This window comes from Heloderma suspectum, chromosome 2 (assembly GCF_057233095.1).
Source record: "Heloderma suspectum isolate Gila_16-S chromosome 2, 16-S_ref, whole genome shotgun sequence".
Taxonomy (NCBI): domain Eukaryota; kingdom Metazoa; phylum Chordata; class Lepidosauria; order Squamata; family Helodermatidae; genus Heloderma; species Heloderma suspectum.
This window is the reverse complement of record NC_139459.1, coordinates 284,092,867-284,115,013: the sequence shown is the minus strand read 5'-3', so window position 1 is coordinate 284,115,013 and position 22,147 is coordinate 284,092,867. Positions and strand designations below refer to the sequence as shown.

The window sequence follows — 22,147 nt, the reverse complement described above, 5'->3', positions numbered from 1 at the left end:
AAGGAAGCATGATGTAGTAGTAATGAGGGACTTTAATTTCCCCGATATTTGTTGGGAGACAAATTCTGCAAAACATGGCCCCTCCAGGAAATTCCTGACTTGTGTGGCAGATAACTTCCTCCTACAGAAAGTAGAGGAAAGGAACTAGAGGATCAGCTATCCTTGACTTGATCCTAACCAACAGAGATGACTTAGTGGATAAAGTAGCAGTTACAGGAACTCTGGAGGAAAGCGACCATGTTGTACTTGAGTTCTTGGTTCTAAGGGAAGCAAAAGCTGAGTGTAGTCAAATATGTACCCTGGATTTTAGGAAAGCTGATTTTAATAAACTCAGAACAATGAGAAGCAAGGTCCCGTGGCAAGTGACTCTTACGAGAAAAGGAGTCCAAGATGGGTGGGAGCTTTTAAAAAACGAAATTCTCAAGGCACAGTTACAAACAATTCCGACAAGAAGAAAAGGTGGAAGACAACAGAAGAAGCCAATGTGGCTTCACAAAAAGCTTAGAGATGACCTGAAAACAAAAAAGGACACATATAGGAAGTGGAAAGAAGGCCAAGTAACAAAGGAAGAGTACAGGCAGGTAGCACAGAATTGCAGGGATGGTGTCAGGAAGGCTAAAGCTGAGAATGAGCTGAGGTTAGCAAGGGAGGCTAAAAACAACAAAAAGGCTTTCTTCAGCTACATGCACAGTAAAAGGCTGAGGAAAGAAGTGGTTGTTCAGCTATTAAATAAGGATGGCAAAATGATAACAGATGACAAAGAAAAGGCAGAGGTGCTCAATTCCTACTTTGGCTCAGTCTTCTCCCAAAACAGGGTCTATGACCCCCCTGGCAAAGACGAAGTACAGGCTGAAGGGGTAGGATTGCAGCTTCAGACTGATAGGCATATGGTCAAGGAACACCTAATTACTTTGAATGAGTTCAAATCTCCAGTGCCAGATGAACTGCATCCTAGGGTAATAAAGGAGCTGGCAGAAGAACTCTCAGAACCGCTGTCTATTCTCTTTGAGAAATCATGGAGGACGCGGGAAGTGCCAGATGACTGGAGGAGGGCTAATGTTGTCCCTATCTTCAAAAAGGGTAAAAAGGAGGAACCTGGGAACTACAGACCAGTCAGTCTGACATCAATCCCTGGGGAAATTCTGGAGCAGATGATAAAGGAATCCATCTGGAAGCACCTTGAAAACAATGCAGTGATTAACCGAAGCCAACATGGATTTGTCAAGAACAAATCCTGCCGGATGACTCCGATCTCATTTTCTGATCAAGTAACCTCCCTTGTGGACCGCGGGAATGCTGTAGACATCATATACCTCGACTTCAGCAAAGCTTTCGACAGACTGCCCCATGATATCCCAATGAACAAACTAGCTCAAAGTGGGCTAGATGAAACAACGACCCGGTGGATCCACAGTTGGCTACAGAATTGGACTCAAAGAGTGATTATCAATGGGATCTTCTCAAACTGGGGAGAGGTAACGAGCGGGGTACCACAGGGCTCAGTCCTGGGCCCAGTGCTCTTCAACAGTTTTATTAATGACTTGGAGGAGGAGGTGCAGGGAATGCTGATCAGATTTGCAGATGACACAAAACTGGGCAGGATAGCTAATACTTTGGAAGACAGAAACAGAATTCAAAGTGATCTGGATAGACTGGAGTGCTGGGCAGAAAACAACAGAATGACATTTAATAGGGATAAATGCCAAGTTCTGCACCTAGGAAAAAGAAACCAAATGCACAGTTACAAGGTGGGGGATATGTGGCTCAACAACACTACAAGCAAGAAGGATCTTGGAATTGTTGTCGATCACAAGTTGAATATGAGCCAACAATGTGATGTGGCTACAAAAAAGGCCAATGTTCTTTTGGGCTGCATTAATAGAAGCATAGCTTCCAAATCCCGGGAAGTACTAGTTCCCCTCTACTCAGCACTGGTTAGACCTCATCTGGAGTACTGTGTCCAGTTCTGGCCACCACACTTTAAGAAGGATGCAAACTGGAGAGGGTTCAGAGGAGGGCAACAAAGATGATCAGGGCACTGGAAACAAAGCCCTATGAAGAGAGACTGAAAGAACTGGGCATGTTTAGCCTTGAGAAGAGAAGACTGAGGGGAGATATGATAGCGCTCTTCAAGAACTTGAAAGGTTGTCACAGAGAGGAAGGCCAGGATCCCTTCTTGATCATCCCAGAGTGGAGGACAAGGAATCATGGGCTCAAGTTACAGGAAGCCAGATTCCGGCTGAACATCAGGAAAAACGTCCTGACTGTTAGAGCAATACGACAATGGAACCAATTCTCTACGGAGGTAGTGGGCTCTCCCACACGGGAGGTGTTCAAGACGAGGCTGGAGAGCCATCTGTCAGGGATGCTCTGACTTGGATTCCTGCATTGAGCAGGGGTTTGGACTTGATGGCCTTGCAGGCCCCTTCCAACCCTACTATTCTATGATTCTAAGTGAGAAGAAGCAACGCTACCATCATGATTTGTAAGAACCTCCTCCTCAATGAAAATCTAGATTAAAGCCTTGCAGATTTTTAAAAGAAACCTGGCCCATAACACTATAAGTCTGTGAAACCCTGAGGGGGGCAGAGATGGAGGTTCTTGTCCTCTCTTCCCACATCAACGTTCAAGCCACAACCCATAACCTCTTAGGTAACAACAGGTAACACAGTTCATGAAGCTAGTTAACATTCTAGAATTAGCAAGGAAGGCTCCTCCTTTAACTGAAACTATACTCCTTATATTCTTGCAATGTTTAACTAAGGTCTCCAATGCATCCTCCTCACATATCCCTGGTACAATAAAATCTAGATAGAGTTGGATAAAAGCAAGTCCACAAGCTCATCTATGCTGGATAGAATAAAACACAAACACACGCCAAGTACAAAATGTTCTTCGCAAAATACAGAGGAAGGCTTTTAAAAAATGTCATCACTATGCTGGTACAGAACAGCCAGTCCAAAAGAGCCATGAGCCTACAATGGAATTTACTGATACCCTCCTGATTCCCATATAACTGCTATACTCATGTACTTCTTGTTTCTCTCCCAATCACTTTTACTTGTGCTAATGTAACACTACCAGAAATATTTTTTATTTAAATGCCAGAAATATTTAAATAGTTTAAATGCCAGAAATATTTTTTATTTTATTTCACCAGATGTATACTTATTCCATACCTAAAGGACATACATGTACCATCCTTACTATAATATGGACTGGATGCATTCACATTAACAAAGACAACAGTATTATGGAGGAGTTGCTCAGGGAGGGGTACTTTGTACTATTCAGTCATGTGTTTCTTCCTGAAGGAAAGGATATGACAATGAATATCTTTACAAGATCTACTAAGAAACAGAAAATTGATCCCCCAGTCTAAGAAAGCAAGCCACCTGCAACTCTGCAGTAACTACTTCATTGTATGATACATTCTAAAAGCAGTAAAACTGTATGAATGTTTAGCACTAATATACTGCACAAACAGAACAAACCCTTTAAAAAATATTGAACATAAAGCCCTGACAGTTTTATATGTCTTCCAGGCTATAGATGTATCTTCATTCTGTTCTAACCCACCCAGCCTTCATCCATCCATCCATCCATCTATCATTTTCAAATAGTTAGATGGCAAGGTTTCTACATTTTTATTCCATTCTTTTCTGTTTTCTGTTGAAGCACTAAAAACATATAAACTACTCACATTTCTTAATGCAATGACTTAGTGCAGGATGTAAGCAGCCATAAAGCCTGACATGAATCACAGAATCATAATATAACATTATCCAAAGAGTAATTCTTGGTACCCAGCGGGAAACTAGGGATAATTTCCAGTGGTACAGGAAACCCACCTAACAGCTTTGAAAAGAATTTGTAGCTCTGCCACCTAAGTTAGCCCACTCTCGTTCAAAAACGGATAGTTTTGATCATATCAGAGACCGAAGTAGGAGAGTTTAAACTAGTAATGCCAGTTTACGAATAGCAGGCCTTATTAAAAGAGGATGGAAAAAGGTGTGACAGTAACTGTCATTACATAGCACTGAAGAGTCTTGTCATTAATTTAGCAGGAACTGCTGCAATTACTTCCCACTTAATTCCCTATTTGTTTCAATTCAAAGAGCTGGTTTTGACCTTTAAAGTACTAAATGGTTCAGGACCAGCGTACCCAAAGGACCACTGCCTCCCATATTAGCCTGTCCACACATTAAGATTACCTACAGGAGCCGTCTTCTCAGTTCCAATTTGATGGAAACAAGAGAAAGGGCCTTTCCTGTTGCCAAACAGATCTTGAAACTCCCTCCCCAGGGAGATCTGCTTTATCCTCTCCTTACTGGCCCTTCCAGTTTGATGTTAACCTCCATCTGCTTAAAAAGGCCTGACCTTACTACCTAGCCTACATTATCCTGGGGTGGGGTGGGGGAGCTTTTAATGTTTTTTTTGAAAATTATATTGCTGCTGTCTTAACTGATTTTATATGTTGGTCTGCTACTCTGTTTGGTAATTGTAGATTTTTATTGTATTCTACTTTATTCTTTTATGGCACAATCCTATGCATGTTTAGATAGAAAGAGAAGTCTTACAACTTCCAGCATTCCCCAGCCAGCATTGGACAGTTGTAGGATTTTTTTTCTGTCTAAATATGCATAGACTTGCACCCTTAAGGTATTTCTTAGCTCCCTTTCAAGACTGGAGTCTTCCCAAGGTGGCTTACAATATAAATCATACAATTCTGTATCAACAGAACAAGTTTATAATATCATAAATCAATTTTAAACAAATTTAAGAATCAACTAGTTAAAACAAGCCAAATCCAAAATTTATCTAACAAAAGTAGCATATCTAATAAAAAACATTACTGCCCCCAAACCAAAGAAAACAAGTATGTTTTTAAAACCTTTTTACAAACAGCAACAGATGTGGATGGGTCTTGTTCATGAGCCACCTTGAAGTTTTAAAACAAAAATTGGGGTAAAAATATTTTAAATACATAAATAGATGACTGACTCTTTTTGCAATCAAGCAAAGGGCCTTGTTCTCCTTATCCAAGTAAATGTTCCCTGAATAAAAGAATGATAGTGAACAAAAAGCAACATCAATATTGTAATTTCTTCTTATTCTGGTCTAATAACGCAACATTACCAGAAAAATAGAAATGGATTGCTCTGGCCCCGTATCTTCAGTGTGAACATCCAGTACCAGTCATTGTTTGAGACAGGATTGTGGGATACATGGGTCATTGTTTCAATCTTTTAAGGCAGTTCCCAGGTTCTTGTGCTAAAACACAAGCTGCATGCTTAGCTACAAGCATGTGCACTATAGAAAGGAACTAAACTCAGCAGCTCAATCCATCTGCTCTTGCATTTTTCTGAAATGCAAGTTACTCAATAACCACATTACCACTATGAAAGAAATGCATGTCCAGGAGCTCTCTCATATCTTCTGCCAGATATGGACATGATCAGAAGAAGGATGGAAGTCTTCAAATAATATCAAAAGGTATTCTTACAGCCTCCAAAAACTGATTGGATAGACCTTTTGGTTCTGAGCATGCTACGAGACAATATTACTATGGGCAGTACCCAACGGTGTCATTCTGCAAACTCAAATAGTGCTAGCAGAGTTCCACTGAATATTTCCGTTGTGCAAGCAGTTGCCCAGTACACTTACACAAGTGGTTGTTTTCAAGCTAAATGTGTCCCCTTTGATTCTCTGTAACAACAAAACACCATTTTTCTGGCCACTGTGGGTGGTACGGCAGCAGGAGTGCAGGCCCCGGGAGGGCCCAGGAGCTGGAAATTGGCTTCCAGACTATCTGAAGTTGCTTACTCCTGCCCTAGACTGTGGTTAATTTAAAATAGAAACAAAAGTGTCTCTTCCTCACATCTGCACCAGAGTGGGGGGAGTGGGGGCATACAAGCCCAAGAGCATGGAAGCATCACTGCAGCTCATTCTTATAACATGGAGGGAGCAATCCTATGGCCGCTAGTCAGCGGCTAGACGGCCATAGGATATCTGGTTTTCTGGGAACCAACCTCGGAGCCCGCGCTCCGAGTTCGGTTCCCAGAGAACCAACCTTACCCCCTTCCACTCTGCCTTGCAGGCAGTACGTAACAGCCCCGTGCTCCACGCTCGCAAGAGGCGTGCGGAGCAGCCAAAATGGGGTGTTCCCAGGGGGCATTCTGGGGCGGGGAGCGCAGAAATGCCTGTACAACACATCCAATGTGTCCTATGGCAGCCTCCTCCCCTGCTCTGCCCTCCCGTGGCTAGACAGCCACAATCGGCTATCTAGCCGAAAATGCAGGGCAGAAGCATGGAGGGAACGATCCTGCAGCATTGGATAGGCAGTCGCCTCCGAGTTCGGAGGCAGCTGCCTATCTGCATAGGATTGCACCCTAAACAACAGTTTACCATCACATGTGAACACAGCCTATATCACGTTGCAGGGCTGGATCCAGATTTAGTCATACTTAGAGTAGACTAGAGATGTAAATTTTCCAGAAATTTTGAAGCTACGGGGGGAGAAAACCAGAAATGTTAATTGACAAATAAGCAATACTTTTTAACTGCTTTTTACAGATCTAAAATCACTTTGTTGCTTTAGGTCAGCCTTCTCCAACCTGTTGCGCTGCAGAGATTTTGGACTTCAGTGCCATCAGCCTCAGGCAACATAGCCAATAGTCAGGAATGCTGGGCATTGTAGTCCAAAACATCTGCAGGGCACCAGGTTTGGGAAGGCGGCTTTAGGAACATAAAACAGCCTTTATGTTCCTAAAGTTCTATTATGTATAACTTCACTTGTTCATAAAATTGTATTTTAAAACGTTTAAAAGTAAACTCAGTAAATTTGCAATTACTGTCTCAACAAACTATACTTTTAAATGTAATATACCAAATATTATAATTTTATGAGGAAACAAAGTTATATATAACTTATTTTAGGTTCCTATTTTATGTCTGACTACAGGGAACTTCAGCAAGCATTGCATGACACATCTGAATCATCTTAGATCCCAGAAGAAGCAGGAAGAACTAAGGAATTTATTTATTTATTTATTGCATTTATACCCCGCCTTTTTTCCTCTTGCAAGGAACCCAAGGCAGCTTACATTATCCTCCTCCTCTCCATTTTATCCTCACAACAACAACCCTGTGAGGTGGGTTGGGCTGAGAGTCTGTGAATGGCCCAAAGTCACCCAGTGAGCTTCTATGGCCAAGTGGGGACTAGAACCCGGATCTCCCAGCTCCTAGTCCAACACTCTTGCCACTACACCACACTGGCTCACAGGAACAAGAAGACTGGTGTACAGCATCTGTTCCTGTTTGTAAGGAAGTTCTGGGAAATTCTTAAACCTGCTCCTGTTCATGGGGTGGAGCTTTGGGAAATCGGATCTGAAGGAAAAGCTACTGAGATTGTACTGAGCTGGAAAGCCTTGGCTAAGAATTGTAAGCAACCATATATAATTTAAGAACCGTTAAGCAATCTCATCCTATAATTTGAAGGGTGACATTTTATTCACTTTTGTAAATAATTTCCATTAATGAACATCTTGTTTTTTGTTCATTTAGAGAGGTGGTCACTAGTGGTAGTGTCAGTCCCTATGCTTATGCCATGGGAACCAGGCTACTGAGGGTTTGTGTTTGTTTTTAGGTAGAGAGGGTTTATTCTAGTGGCAGCAATAAAAAGGTTTAATAGCTGAGGCAGCATTCCCTAATGGTGAGGTCTAATTGAGGACTTAATTAAAAACTTTGGCAGTGCGTTCTATAGACTTAAGTTTCAAAGTTAATTTTTTTAAAAGAAATGTAGGTGGGATAACCCACATGCTGTTCTGTTGCAATAACCTGCAGTATTTTTTTCACATGTGGGTTTTAGATTAGAACTACATTAATTGACTGCTACACCATCTAACCAGAACAAGACCAGGAACACAGGACCCTGTAGAACAAAACCCAAACTATTTTTAAACTTCTAAACGTTTTCTTCCATATTATGATATGGTGAGTCTACTCACATGTTGGGAAACTGAACATGACTTGGCACATCCCTAAAAGTCTATCAGTAAAAGATACATTAGATCAATAGATCAACGTGCGAACCCAGCCACTGACTTCATCTGTTGAAATTAAAATAGCTGAAAAGTCCTTACAAGCATTTTGAGTTTGGAGCTGTTTCTGGAAGGAAGGGGAAGGAGATCACCTTTAGGTAATAGAGGATATTGATTCCTAGAGTTGTATTTGTTGCAAGCAGGTGCAGCAGCAGGAATTCAGTTAGCTGCTGTGATAAGATGTGCTCTTTTGAAAGCTGCAGGAAAATGAGATACGGCATGAGCTCAGAAAAAAGGAACTGCTACTGGCCAGACCAAAGAAGTTGGTTTTATTGGTACTAGTTTTATTCTGTTTAAAATTTTATTTTCATGTTGTATATTGCATTTAATGGATTTATTGTTTTTACCTATAAACTGCCTGGAGAACTTTGGTTGGGTGGTATTTGAATACTGAAAAGAAATAGATAGAATCTCTTTAACTGGGTGCTTATTTTCCACTCTTGCCTTTAAAATTCCACAACTCCAGCAACAGATCCTTGTCTTCTCTCTCCTCCTCAACCCATTCAACCACAAAAAGTACTTTGGAAGAAATCTTTCAGAAGCAAGTACAAAACGATGGGGGGGGGGCAGGGAGGCATCTGAAAGAACCTTGAGTAACAGGTAAAGATGGACATGCATTCCCCTTTCTCTATTGTTGAATGAGGACTGTCTGTGTGTCATGATTCTGCAGCAATGCAATAAACTCACAGAATGATCCGGTTCGGACGTGACAACCTATGGGTTGTCAAGGCTGTGTGGGAGCAAGTGAGTGCACTGCCTCCCACCTGCTGCTTCCCCTTTGCATCGATTTAGCAAACAACCCAAGGATGTCCCATTCCTGGATTTTTCACTGTGACATCTGAATCTGGCACTCTAGGTTGTTGAGGGAAAACCTACGGCTTGTTGTTGAGTTAAAACTCTGGTTTGTTTCTCCCTCAATAACCCAGAGTGCCGGGCTTGGACATCATGGTGAACAACTCAGAAACAGGGCATTCCAGGGTTGTTCGGTAAACTGGATGCAAAGCAGAAGTGGTGAGTTAGCATGAGGAAGTGGGCAAGAGGGTTAATTAACACATGGTTGGTTGTTACATGCAAAGCTTAGACAACTTTTTAAAAACATTTGGACAGATTTATAAAGGCTCTGACTATTAATAGTTATTAGTCATGGTAGTTAAAATTGAACCAGAAGGCAGTATTCTTCCAAATACTGGGCTCTGGGGACAACAAAATGGGAAAGGTAATCACTTTCATTACCCTATTGTGAGTTTCTCAGATGCATCTATCTGGTGGGTCAGTACTGGAAACAATGAATGCAGAACAAGAGTGATATTTGGTCCAACCCACTACAAATCTTCTTGTGTCCTTATGTTCTAATTTAGCTTTCTATATGTGAGCAACAATTGCTGAAAGAAGCCTGAATAAGGTTTCTAGTGGTTGTGGGTGGGACTTTGGGACTCTGCATAGCTCATGAGCCTTCCCCATGATTTCCAACCTGGATTAAACTTTGCAAAACAATCAAAATTGCAGAACTATAAAGAGGAAATTATGCAAATTGAGAAGATCTGCATAAGTTATGTCACAGGAGACAGCTTTTCTGGGCACATAATCTTAATATTTTTTGCATAGAGTACACACAGCCCTGCTTTTGGCCTCTCTCATTCATTCACGTCTGCAGTCTGAAGGACAAACCAACTGTCCTACAGAAAAAGTATAACTGGTGTGGTCACAACAGACCTATCTCAGATAGTAGTAAACATAAGCACATTTTTCTCAAGATGCTACTGCCAGACAGGGACTTCCCTGGCAGGTGAAGAGCTAAATGGCTCTGCCCTGCTTACCAAAGTTGGAAATAATACTGTTTTAGCTACAGCAGTCCAAGCCACCAAGTCAGGACTGGGTTGCCCCATTATACACCTACTGACTAAAATGTTCAAAAACTGGTATATATATGAATTCCAGAGTGAACAAATCTGCCTCTTGCATAAAATCAAAGAATTTATTCATAGACTTTTAACAGTACAAATAAGTACACACAAGTAAATCATTCATTAGCTCTCATGCCCATTACTCACCATTCTCATCAAGTAAGTCTTCCTCATCATCCCCATCATTGTCCTCCTCCATTGCTTCATCCTCATCTTCCTCCTCCTCCTCCTCCTCCTCCTCTTCCATATCCTCCTGCTCCAAGTCCGGGTCCACATCCGGATCACTCCCTGAGATTGACTCGTCTGACATGATTCCCAACAGCACTCCTTGTGCATTACCTGCTCATGATCTATATTAAGGCAGCCCTGCAAGACAAAAAAGGAGGAAATAAAAATCAAGCAAAACTCACAAGTTGTGTGGCATGTTACAGCCTTACCCCTGTTTAATGCAAAGTTTCCAGATCCCACAGCTGCTCAGTAGGATTTCTTATGAGCACATCATTTCTTAGAGTTGTGACAGCCACTTTGATTACAAAGCACTAAAAGGGAATAAGGAGTGCAATGTCTCTACCCAAATGGTCTTCTCTAGTTTACAGCCAAGAAGAAAATACTATAACCAGCACCCAAAAGCAATCTACACATTTGTCCATCTCCATGATGGAATAATTTACAAATTGACACAAAACCAAACTCTCCAGAACTAAATCAACACGCATGGACTGTTCTTTTGAATCTCTCCTAGTTCATTTTTTCCCTACTGAATGCAATATAAATGCCACAAGCTATACATGCCTTTGCTGCTTTTTCTTTATATTTACGTATTTGTCTCACTATCTCAAAATCTGTTCTTACTCTCTGTAATGCAACTCTCTCCCATACCACATTATAGTGTTTCTACAATGGATGAATAAAGACAACCATTTACCAGTGGAAGCTTACACAACTACAGCCATGAAAGGAGCTAGTTTTCTGTAGCATCCACACATTTAGTAATCATGTGAAGTATGGCATGGTATATGACACAGGTAAGGAAGCTTTTTCAGCCTGAGAGCCAAATTCCCATATGGGAAATGTTTCAGGGGGTTGCATTCCATCTGTGGGCATGGCCAAAGGCAGAGTGGGTGGGGTTATAATGTGATTATTACCAATTTTAAGTCTTCTCAGAGGTAAACAGGACAAGGCTTCTGCATGTCTATTCAGACATAAGCAGGACTGAATCACTCCTCAGCACTTTCAGATAGCATCCCAAGTACCAAGCCTCTGCATGTCTACTCAGTAGTAAGCAAGGCAAGCCTCTGCAGGACAAGCGTCAGAAGCACGCAGGACTGATCACTCAGCAGCTTCCTCCCAAGGCTGCACCCACTCTCCCCAGCTGAGAACAGCAGCTGATCAAAGAGCTTTTCCCTGCAAAAATAAGGGGCCATGGCCCAGGGAAGATGTTGGCAGGTTGGATGGGGAACCCTGTAGGCTTCCCATTCCTGGTATATGAGACGTACTAAAATTGTCCTTGCATGTGGACAGATGATACAGATGATCAGCTCCCCATCCTGTTATATGCACACCACTTGGTAACCATGGTCCTCATATTTTGCTTATTTGATTTCATGTAATTAAACAGCCTTGCAGTTAGCTGCTTGCCCACACACTCCGGGCAAGCAACAACCGTCATTTCACATATATGCTGAATAACCACACCAGCAAACTAGCCAAACTTGTGAGCAGTGATTAGAAGGAGCATAAAACATTAATGGGAAAGCAGCTGAACAACAGAAAACTAAAGCCAAGGAATGGAATAGCTCAACAAATTAAAATGTTAACAGTATAGGTTAATTGGAACTCTCCGCCAAGGGAGGCTAGGTTCATTCCTCTATCACATCTGCAGAGTGCTGTCCCAGGAGGCTGTTCCAAGTGGTCCGGAGCCTGGTTGGTCCAGTGGCTCTGGAACCACTGGAGCATTCTAAGGCCTCCTGTGAGGCCTTGGCAAGGCACTTTGCAGATAAAATCGATCAGGTTAGGAGTGTTACTCCGCAAGCTGTGGATACAGTTAGTGAGCAAGAGGAGGCCTGTGGCAAACCGGTTTTGTGGGATCGGTTCCAGCTTCTTCCTTCTGATGAAGTGGACAAAGTGCTTTCAACTGTAAGGCCGACCACCTGCTTACTTGATCCTTGCCCATCTTGGCTCATTATGGGCTGCAGAGAGAGACTGGGTGACGGGATCAGGGCGGTGGTGAACGCCTCCCTTGAGGAGGGAGTGATGCCATCAGCCCTCAAGGAGGCAGTGATAAGACCGCTCTTAAAGAAGCCCTCCTTGGATCCTCAAGTTCTGAACAACTTTCGCACGGTCTCAAATCTGCCATTTTGGGGCAAGGTGATTGAGCGGGTGGTGGTGATGCAGTTGAAGGCACACTTGGAAGAAACCGATTATCTAGACCCATTTCAGTCGGGCTTCAGACTTGGGCATGGGACAGAAACGGCCTTGGTCGCCTTGGTGGATGATATGAGGAGGGCTCTGGATAGGGGTGAATGCTCCTTCCTTGTTCTCCTCGACCTCTCAGCAGCTTTTGATACCGTTGACCACGGTATCCTCCTGGACCGCCTGGAGGGGTTGGGCATTGGAGACACCGTATTGCGGTGGTTCCGGTCCTTCCTGTCCAGCAGGTACCAGAGGGTAGCACTGCGAAAGGAGGTTTCGGACCCATGGCCACTCACCTGTGGGGTGCCACAGAGTTCCATCCTCTCCCTGATGCTATTTAACATCTATGTGAAGCCGCTGGGGGCTATCATCAGGAGGTTTGGGGTGCAGTGTCATCAATATGCAGATGAGATGCAGCACTACCTCTCGTTCAAATCTTCACCAAGGTTGGCCATAGAATCCCTGTCCAAATGTCTGGAGACGGTGAGTGGCTGGATGGGGAGGAATAAGCTGAAGCTGAACCCTGACAAGACCAAGGTACTTTTGGTGGGAGATAAGAGGAGGTTGGGGGATGCTGACCTGGTGTTGAATGGGGTACAGCTACCCTTGAAAGACCAGGTCCGCAGCCTGGGGGTCATTTTGGACTCCCAGCTGTCCATGGAGGCTCAGGTGGCAGCTGTGAGCCGGACAGTGCTGTATCGACTCCATCTGATACGGCAGCTGCGCCCCTTCCTTCCCGATCATCTGCTCCCATCGGTAGTACATGCCCTGGTCTCCTCTCATTTAGACTACTGTAATGTGCTCTCCCCTTCATGGATCACTGCCTTGTTGTGGCGAAGGGGCTTGCGTAACTCAGTGAAGCCATAAGCTATGCCGTGCAGGGCCACCCAAGACGGACAGGTCATGGCAGAGAGTTCTGACAAAATGTGGTCCACTGGAGAAGGAAATGGCAACCCACACCAGTATTCTTGCCAAGAAAACCCCATGGAACGTATCACAAGGCTAAAAGATATGACGCCGGAAGATGAGCCCCTCAGGTCGGAAGGTGTCCAATATGCTACTGGGGAAGAGCAGAGGGTATTTCCAAGTAGCGCCAGAAAGAGTGAAGCGGCTGGGCCAAACCCGAAAGGACACTCAGCTGTGGATGTGTCTGGCGGTGAAAAGAAAATCCGATGCTGTAAAGAACAATATTTACAGCATAGAGCTGGACTATAAGGAAGGCTGAGCGCCGAAGAATTGATGCCTTTGAACTGTGGTGCTGGAGAAGACTGGACTGCAAGGAGGTCAAATCAGTCCATCCTAAAGGAAATCAACCCTGACTGCTCATTGGAAGGACAGATAATGAAGCTGAAGCTCCAATATTTTGGCCACCTAATGCGAAGAGAAAACTCCCTGGAAAAGACCCTGATGCTGGGAAAGACTGAAGGCAAAAGGAGAAGGGGACGGCAGAGGATGAGATGGCTAGATAGCATCACCGATGCAATGAATATGAACTTGAGCACGCTCCGGGAGAGAGCGCAGGACAGGAAGGCCTGGCGTGCTATGGTCCATGGGGTCACGAAGAGTCGGACACGACTGAACGACTGAACAACAACAACAACAACAATGTGCTCTACGTGGGGTTACCCTTGAAGACGGTTCGGAAGCTGCAGCTGGTACAGAACGTGGCGGCTCGCCTGATTAAAGGCAGCCGCCAGCAAGATCCTATCACTCCAGTGCTGAAGGAGTTGCACTGGTTACCAGTTGTTTTCCGGGCCAAATCCAAGGTGTTGGTTTTGACCTTTAAAACCCTATATGGTTCCGGCCCAGCCTATCTTAAGGAGCGCCTCCAGCAACACCAGACAGGCCGCTTAACAAGATTAGCCTCGGATGGCCTTCTCTCTGTCCCATCAGCCAGGACAGCTAGACTGGTGGGGACGAGGGAGAGGACCTTTTCTGTGGTGGCCCCCGCTCTGTGGAACTCTCTCCCTAGGGAACTCCGTCATGCTCCCTCTTTAATGAGCAGCCGCTGTGCATTAAAAACGTAGTTGATCAGGTAGGCATTTGGGGTGGGTTAGGGTATTTTAGAAAATGTTTTTATTGTAGAATTTCATTGTTTTAAACTGTTTTATTATATGCTGTACATCGCCCAGAGTGGCTGGGTGACCAGCCAGATGGGCGATTAATAAATTTAATAAATAAATAAATAAATAAATCCCCTGCTGTCCTTTTGCTGGCAGGCAGAGCTGACCACTTTATTCAATCAGGGCTTCGGTGTGCAAGTGGGTCTCTTGAGCTGGATGCTGCTTTTACACTGTTGCTGTTATGTTTTAATTGTTTTTAATTGTGTTTATACGTATTTGCTTATTGGTGTTTTTATCAGTGATTGTAAGCCATCTTGAGTGCCATTTTTGGTAGAAAAAGCAGGGTATAAATGAAATAAATAAATTTACTTTAAGTATGTTTCACACACATTCATTAATATAGTTCTACAATCCTACCATAGACGGGTTAAAGTTAACTCAACGTTCCTTATGAGTAAATACTTATAAGCTATGAAGATGTACAGAAGTTCAGGAATTTTCATACAAACATTTTACAAAAATCTTTTAATACATGCAACAAAACAAGCCAATGTCCTATGATAAGCCACTGCTCACAGATTCAGTTCAAAACAGGGAAGGAAACATCTCAAATTCCAAGTGTATCTACTGCAGTTTAGTAAAATTGTACAATCTCAGAATTAGGCTTTCTTAGAAATCTGGAACTGCAAAGTGATTATCTGTTAATCCTAAATCATTCAGAAAGGGCTCAAGGTGCTGGTTTTGACTTGCAAAGCTCTGATAACCTTGGATCCTATCTCTATCTCTGTATTTTAAACACTACCCCTGCCCGGTACTCTACTGCCGCCTCTCAGTTCAGCCAATTTTCAACTTTCGACACTTGAGGAAAGGAAACTCCTTTTCCACGCTGAGTAGTTCTTCCAAACAAGCCTTGCACATCTGTCAAAGAATTCCTGTGCATTGCATAGGACTCTGGGGTGCATTCTAGGGTGATCCTTTGGTTCACACAGGGCATTGGCCAGAATGGTTAGATCTAGCCATTACCTAATGCAAATTCAGAATGACCTCTAGAATGCAACCAACTCACCCTTGGCAGCACACTGCAGGAAGGTGTATCAGTAATGGCAGGGAAGCTGTCTTTTGGGTAGCTTGTGCGCCATTACCAATCTTTTTTACCAGTCTTCTAGTCAAATAACTCCAGATTAAATTACCATCACCCACATCTGAAATAGAATTGTTGTTGTTCAGTCGTTAAGTCGTGTCCGACTCTTCGTGACCCCATGGACCATAGCACGCCAGGACTTCCTGTCCTCCGCTCTCTCCTGGAGTGTGCTCAAGTTCATATTCACTGCATCGATGATGCTATCTAGCCATCTCATCCTCTGCCATCCCCTTCTCGTTTTCTTTCCCAGCATCAGCGTCTTTTCCAGGGAGTTTTCTCTTCGCATTAGGTGACCAAAATATTTGAGCTTCAGCATCTCTCCTTCCAATGAGCAGTCAGGGTTGATTTCCTTTAGGATGGACTGATTTGAACTCCTTGCAGTCCAGGGGACTCGTAAGAGTTTTCTCCAGCACCACAGTTTGAAAGCATCAATTCTTCGGCACTCAGCCTTCCTTATAGTCTAGCTCTCACAGCCATACGTTACTACTGGGAAAACCATAGCTTTGATTATACGAACCTTTGTCGGCACGGTGATGTCTCTGCTTCTTACTATGCTGTCTAGGTTTGCCACAGCTTTCCTCCCAAGGAGCAAGCATCTTTTAATTTCATGGCTACAGTCACTGTCTGCGGTGATCTTGGAGCCCAAGAAAATAAAATCTGTCACTGCTTCCATTTCTTCCCCTTCTATATGCCAGGAAGTGATAGGGCCAGATGCCATGATCTTCGTTTTTTTAATGTTGAGTTTCAAACCAGCTTTTGCACTCTCCACTTTCACCTTCAACAAGAGGCTCTAAAGATCCTCTTCGCTTTCTGCCATTAGGGTGGTATCGTCTGCGTATCTGAGGTTGCTGATAATTCTCCCAGCAATCTTAATTCCGACCTCTGATTCATCCAACCCGGCGTTTCTCATGATGTACTCTGCATATAAGTTAAATAAGCAGGGCGACAATATGCAGCCTTGTCGTACTCCTTTCCCAATTTGGAACCACTCGGTTGTTCCATGACTGGTTCTTACTGTTGCTTCTTGACCCTCGTACAGGTTTCTCAGGAGACAGGTAAGGTGGTCTGGTACCCCCATCTCTTTCAGAATTTGCCACAGTTTGTTGTGATCCACACAATCAAAGGCTTTAGCATAGTCAATGAAGCAGAAATAGACGTTTTTCTGGAATTCCCTTGCTTTCTCCATGATCCAGCAAATGTTGGCGATTTGATCTCTAGTTCCTCTGCCTCTTTGGAACCCAGCTTGTACTTCCGGTAGTTCTCGGTTCACATACTGCTGAAGCCTAGCTTGTAGGATTTTGAGCATCACCTTGCTGGCATGTGAAATGAGCGCAATTGTACGGTAGTTTGAACACTCTTTGGCATTGCCCTTCTTTGGAACTGGAATGTAAACTGACCTTTTCCAGTCTTGTGGCCACTGTTGAGTGTTCCAAATTTGTTGGCATATTGAGTGCAGCACTTTAACAGCATCATCTTTTAGGATTTTAAATAGCTCAGCTGGAATACTGTCATCTCCGCTAGCTTTGTTGGTAATAATGCTTCCTAAGGCCCACTTCACTTCACTCTCTAGGATGTCCGGCTCAAATTCAGTGACTGCACTATCATGGCTATCAGGGACATTCAGATCTTTCCTGTATAGTTCTTCTGTGTATTCTTTCCACCTCTTCTTAATGTCATCTGCTTCTGTTAGGTCCCTGCTTTCTTGGTCCTCTATCATGCCCATCTTTGCACAAAACATTCCCTTGAGATCTCCGATTTTCTTGAAAAGATCTCTAGTCTTTCCCATTCTGTTGTTTTCCTCGATTTCCTTGCATTGTTCATTTAAGAAGGCCTTCTTGTCTCTCCTTGCTATTCTCTGGAACTCTGCATTCAGTTGGATATATCTTCCCCTTTCTCCCTTGCTTTTTGCTTCCCTTCTTTCCTCAGCTACTTGTAAACCCTCATCAGACAGCCACTTTGCTTTCTTGCATTTCTTTTTCTTTGGAATGGATTGAGTTGCTGCCTCCTGAACAATGTTACAGACCTCTGTCCATAGTTCCTCAGGCAACTTGTCTATCAGGTCTAATCCCTTAAATCTATTCCTCACCTCCACTGTGTATTCATAAGGGATATGATTTAGGTCATACCAGAATGGTTTAGTGTTTTCCCTACGTTCTTCAATTTAAGCTGAACTTTTGTGACAAGAAGCTCATGATCTGAGCCACAGTCAGCTCCAGGGCTTTTTTTTACTGACTGTATAGAGCTTCTCCATCTTTGGCTGCCAAGGACATAATCAATCTGATTTCGATATTGACCATCTGGTGATGTCCATGTGTAGAGTCGCCTCTTGTGCTGTTGGAAAAGAGTGTTTGCTATGATCAGCGTGTTCTCTTGACTGCTTCATTTTGTACACCAAGGCCATGCTTGCCTGTTATCCCAGTGATTTCTTGACTTCCTACTTTAGCATTCCAATCCCCTATGATGAAAAGGACATCTTTTTTTGGTGTTAGTTCTAGAAGGTGTTGTAGGTCTTCATAGAACCGATCAACCTCAGCTTCTTCGGCCTCAGTGGTTGGGGCATAGACTTGAATTACTGTGATGTTGAATGGTTTGCCTTGGATTTGTGCTGAGATTATTCTATCGTTTTTGAGATTGTACCCCAGTACTGCTTTTCCCACCCTTTTGTTGACTATGAGTGCTACTCCATTTCTTCTAAGGGATTCTTGCCCACAGGAGTAGATATAAAGGTCACCTGAATTAAATTTGCTCAAGCTTGTCCATTGTAGTTCGCTGATTCCCAAGATGTCGATGTTCAATCTTGCCATCTCATGTTTGACCACCTCCAGCTTACCTTGATTCATTGATCTTACATTCCAGGTTCCTAAACGATATTGTTCTTTACCCCATCAGACTTTCTTTTCACCACCAGACACATCCACAGCTGAGTGTCCTTTTGGCTTTGGCCCAGCCACTTCACTCTTTCTGGCGCTACTTGGAAATACCCTCGGCTTTTTCCCAGTAGTATATTGGTCACCTTCCGACCTGAGGGGCTCATCTTCTGGCGTCATATCTTTTAGCCTTGTGATACATTCCATGGGGTTTTCTTGGCAAGAATACTGGAGTGGGTTGCCATTTCCTTCTCCAGTGGACCACATTTTGTCACAACTCTCCACCATGACCTGTCCGTCTTGGGTGGCCCTGCACGGCATAGCTTATGGCTTCACTGAGTTACGCAAGCCCCTTCGCCACAACAAGGCAGTGATCCATGAAGGGGGAAATAGAATTAGTTTGCTTTAATCTAGGAATGTAGTATGCTAGTGCCCTCTGTTATCTACACCATCTATGGGCAGATCATGTGTATTCTTGTTTCCCTACTCCCCCCGCCCCCAGCCCCCTTCTGCTGCAAACAAGACATCACCACCACCAGTTCACTAGAGTAGTGCTTTCTCCAATCTGTGTGCAAGCACTCTCCCCATCCAGAGCTGCAGGATACAAGTCAAAAGTAGGAAGTAATCAAGGAAACAGGTACATGAGCATGCGCATAATGAGAAGTGCCATTTGAAATAAATTACTCAGTAATTGTTTCTTCTGAAGAGCCCATTTGAATTTGTCATCTGCTATTAGCAACATACCTTACAAACCTTGCTTGAATAATGGCTTCATATGGGAAATATTTTATAACTATGGAACTTCTCCCACCACCTTGGAATAAAAAGATAAAAGCTGGAGGGGATTCAACAGTACCAAAGGGACGTAGCCTCATTCATCCTGCTTGTGTAACTCAAGGACTGTGTTCTCTTAACTAGATGGAGTCTAGTTTTGTGGGTAGCTTGGGAGCAAAATATCTCTAATAGTAAACTAGGTGAAATTTTTAACATTATAAATAAGCAACAGCATGTGAAAAACTATTATTATTGTTATTACATCCCCCTTAACAATTTTAGGGCAGTATCCAATGTGACACGACCACTAACATTAGCACTCATGTAGCACTGGATACTGCCCCTAGTCTATAAACCTCCAAACATTTCCCCAATTATAATAGCTAATGACCACATTGTATAGTTGGAGGGAAATGAGGAGCACAACATTCAAATGAACCAAAATCTGGGAGTCGATAAACATGTACTGATTGCTTGCCATTTCTCCAGTCCACAAGATGATGATGATGATGATGTAGTATACATTTCTATACTGCCCAATAGCCAGAGCTCTCTGGGCAGTTTACAAAGATGAAAAACATTAAAAATACAATATACACAGATTACAAACCATTTACATAAAAAACACATAAACAGACAATATATACAAAAGAAACATATCTAAAACAACTTCAGACAAACGATCTCAAAAACAAACAACTGTAGCCATAAGACATTCCAGGATCAATTAAACACTTATCATACACTGTCGAATGCCTGGGAGAAGATGTCGTAATCTAATCAGAGTAAGTACACAAAGAGAGAGGAGAAAAACAAGACAGAAAGGAAAATAAGGCAGACAGAGCAAAGAAGTCTGTTACAAAACAACTCCCTTAAAATAAATACAGTGCTAAATTCTGATGTTTTTGTTTCTCAAAAATAGTTTATTTCCTTTTTTAAATTAGCCAAAACCTGCCTTCCAAGTGAATACAAGATTAGACTATGTGTCTATTTTTTAAACTTAAATAACCAGGTTGGTTTCAGACCTTCAATTGTGGAGATGGCATCTCCTATAAAATCCACTTAAGGGTCAGCATGACTGAGTCAAGCAACCCACCCAAAGCTAAGCACCTTTTCAAAAAGTGCAAACACATGTACTCCGTCAAAAGCCACCTAAACTCCTCGCTGTCGGACAATTTGAACGTAATGTAGTATCTGGCTTCAGCAAAACACATGAAGTTACCTCAACAGGAAGCAAAAACAAAGTGACAACATATCTTTCTTGATATAATAAGCTTACTCATTTAACCCTAATAAATATCACAGTGGCTTCAGCCCATAAGGTACAATTGCTGAAAATAAGGAAATATTCAACAAATGAATTTAATGCTATTGCATTAAATAACAAAAGAGAATATCTTTTGTTATTCTTAACAAAATAAATACATTCTAAAAAATAGATCCCATCAATTCTAATAGCACTCATATCAAACTTACATCAGCTCATCCTGATGTACTCCTTACTGAACTACTTCACAGCTCATTAAAATAACAACCAACTCTGTAGACAGAGGATTAAAGAAAAGCTGTTTCTAAAAGGTTAAGTAACCCTTCAAAAACCCTGGTTGAAACAATAAAGAGGGTTAAGTCCTTTGTGGGTTTTATCATGTAACCAAGTATGCACACTCGTCTGGGTTCCTAGCAGATGCCCTGTTTTCAGTTACATAAGCGTTACTTCTCTAGAGGGCTTCCAGCCAGCCTGGCAAACTTCCGATATACAACATTAATACTGCACCACAGGCAGGTAAGAATTATAGACATTAGCCTGCCCTCATTTCTCACACAAGTCTGACCCAGTTCAGATTCATCCACCAAGGAGAATTACATAGTACATCCAGCCAACACCTGCCTCTCTAGTTTATGGATAAGTTATTCCAACCTACCCCTATCCCACACTAAAACCCATTGAGCATTTAATCACCGGAGGTAGGGCTCTTTTCAAAGAGGAACAAATTACCTTCAAATGATTAGTTATAATTTGTTTGGACTTCCCAACTGTCTCTTAGTGAAACCATCTTGGTATTACCCTAACAGAACAGGAAACACACAAGCTGGCATTTTTCATGCACAGAAGGAGTTTACACATACACAAGGAATTAAGCAACACCTCTCAAGGTATCAGGACTGTGTGACCCCCAAAAATGTGACCTGGAATACCTTCTATAAAAGATGAGGTTATGGGAGAAAGTAGTAGGGTGCAAAGTAGAGAAGAAGTTGACAAGTCCTAGTTGCCTACACAGGAAAAGGAGGGAACCTTTTTTCTCTTACTGTTGGAAGGTAAGAAAGGCTATTGTATAAACACCAACTTCATATCAATGATGGCCTCTAGCAGGACTTTAATCTATAATCAGTAATAAGTTTTGTTTGAATAATCACATGTTTACAATTTTTGGCTGGCCTTTCTCACCAAGCCGAAAAATCGTAGTTGCCAGCCCGCCCAGGAGAACCAATGCCCCCCAGACATTTCCTGATGGAAAGACTCTGTGGGAGTGTGCAGTTCAAAATTGGGAGGAAGGCTGTAGATCGGCCATGGAAAATGGATTTATTGAAAGCTGTAGATCAGGGGTGGGGACCCTGTTGCTTTCCAGAAGTAATTGGACTCCAACTCCCATCATCCCTGCCAATTCACCACTCATGATGGTTGGAGCGGATGGGAATTGGAGTGCAACAACTTCTGGAGGGCCACAGGATCCCCACCGTTGCTGTAGATAATACTAATTTTCTTGGTGTAAATGCTCTCTTCATCCACACAATGTATTTTTAACATTTTAAATTCCATTTTTTGAAATAATGGATGCAGTAAACACTGTCAGATTGAGAATTCTATCAAAACACAACAATAAAC

General features: G+C 42.8%; 1 protein-coding gene across 1 annotated transcript in view; it reads right to left on the bottom strand.

Moving 5' to 3' along the window:
* Positions 1–22,147, bottom strand: part of RAD54L2 (RAD54 like 2) — a 97,175-nt gene that overhangs the window by 56,221 nt on the left and 18,807 nt on the right. Inside the window, exon 2 of the mRNA XM_084839678.1 lies at positions 10,154–10,372. Coding sequence (XP_084695804.1) covers positions 10,154–10,316 — 163 coding nt within the window. The 5' untranslated portion in view covers positions 10,317–10,372. The remainder of the gene's footprint in view (positions 1–10,153; positions 10,373–22,147) is intronic.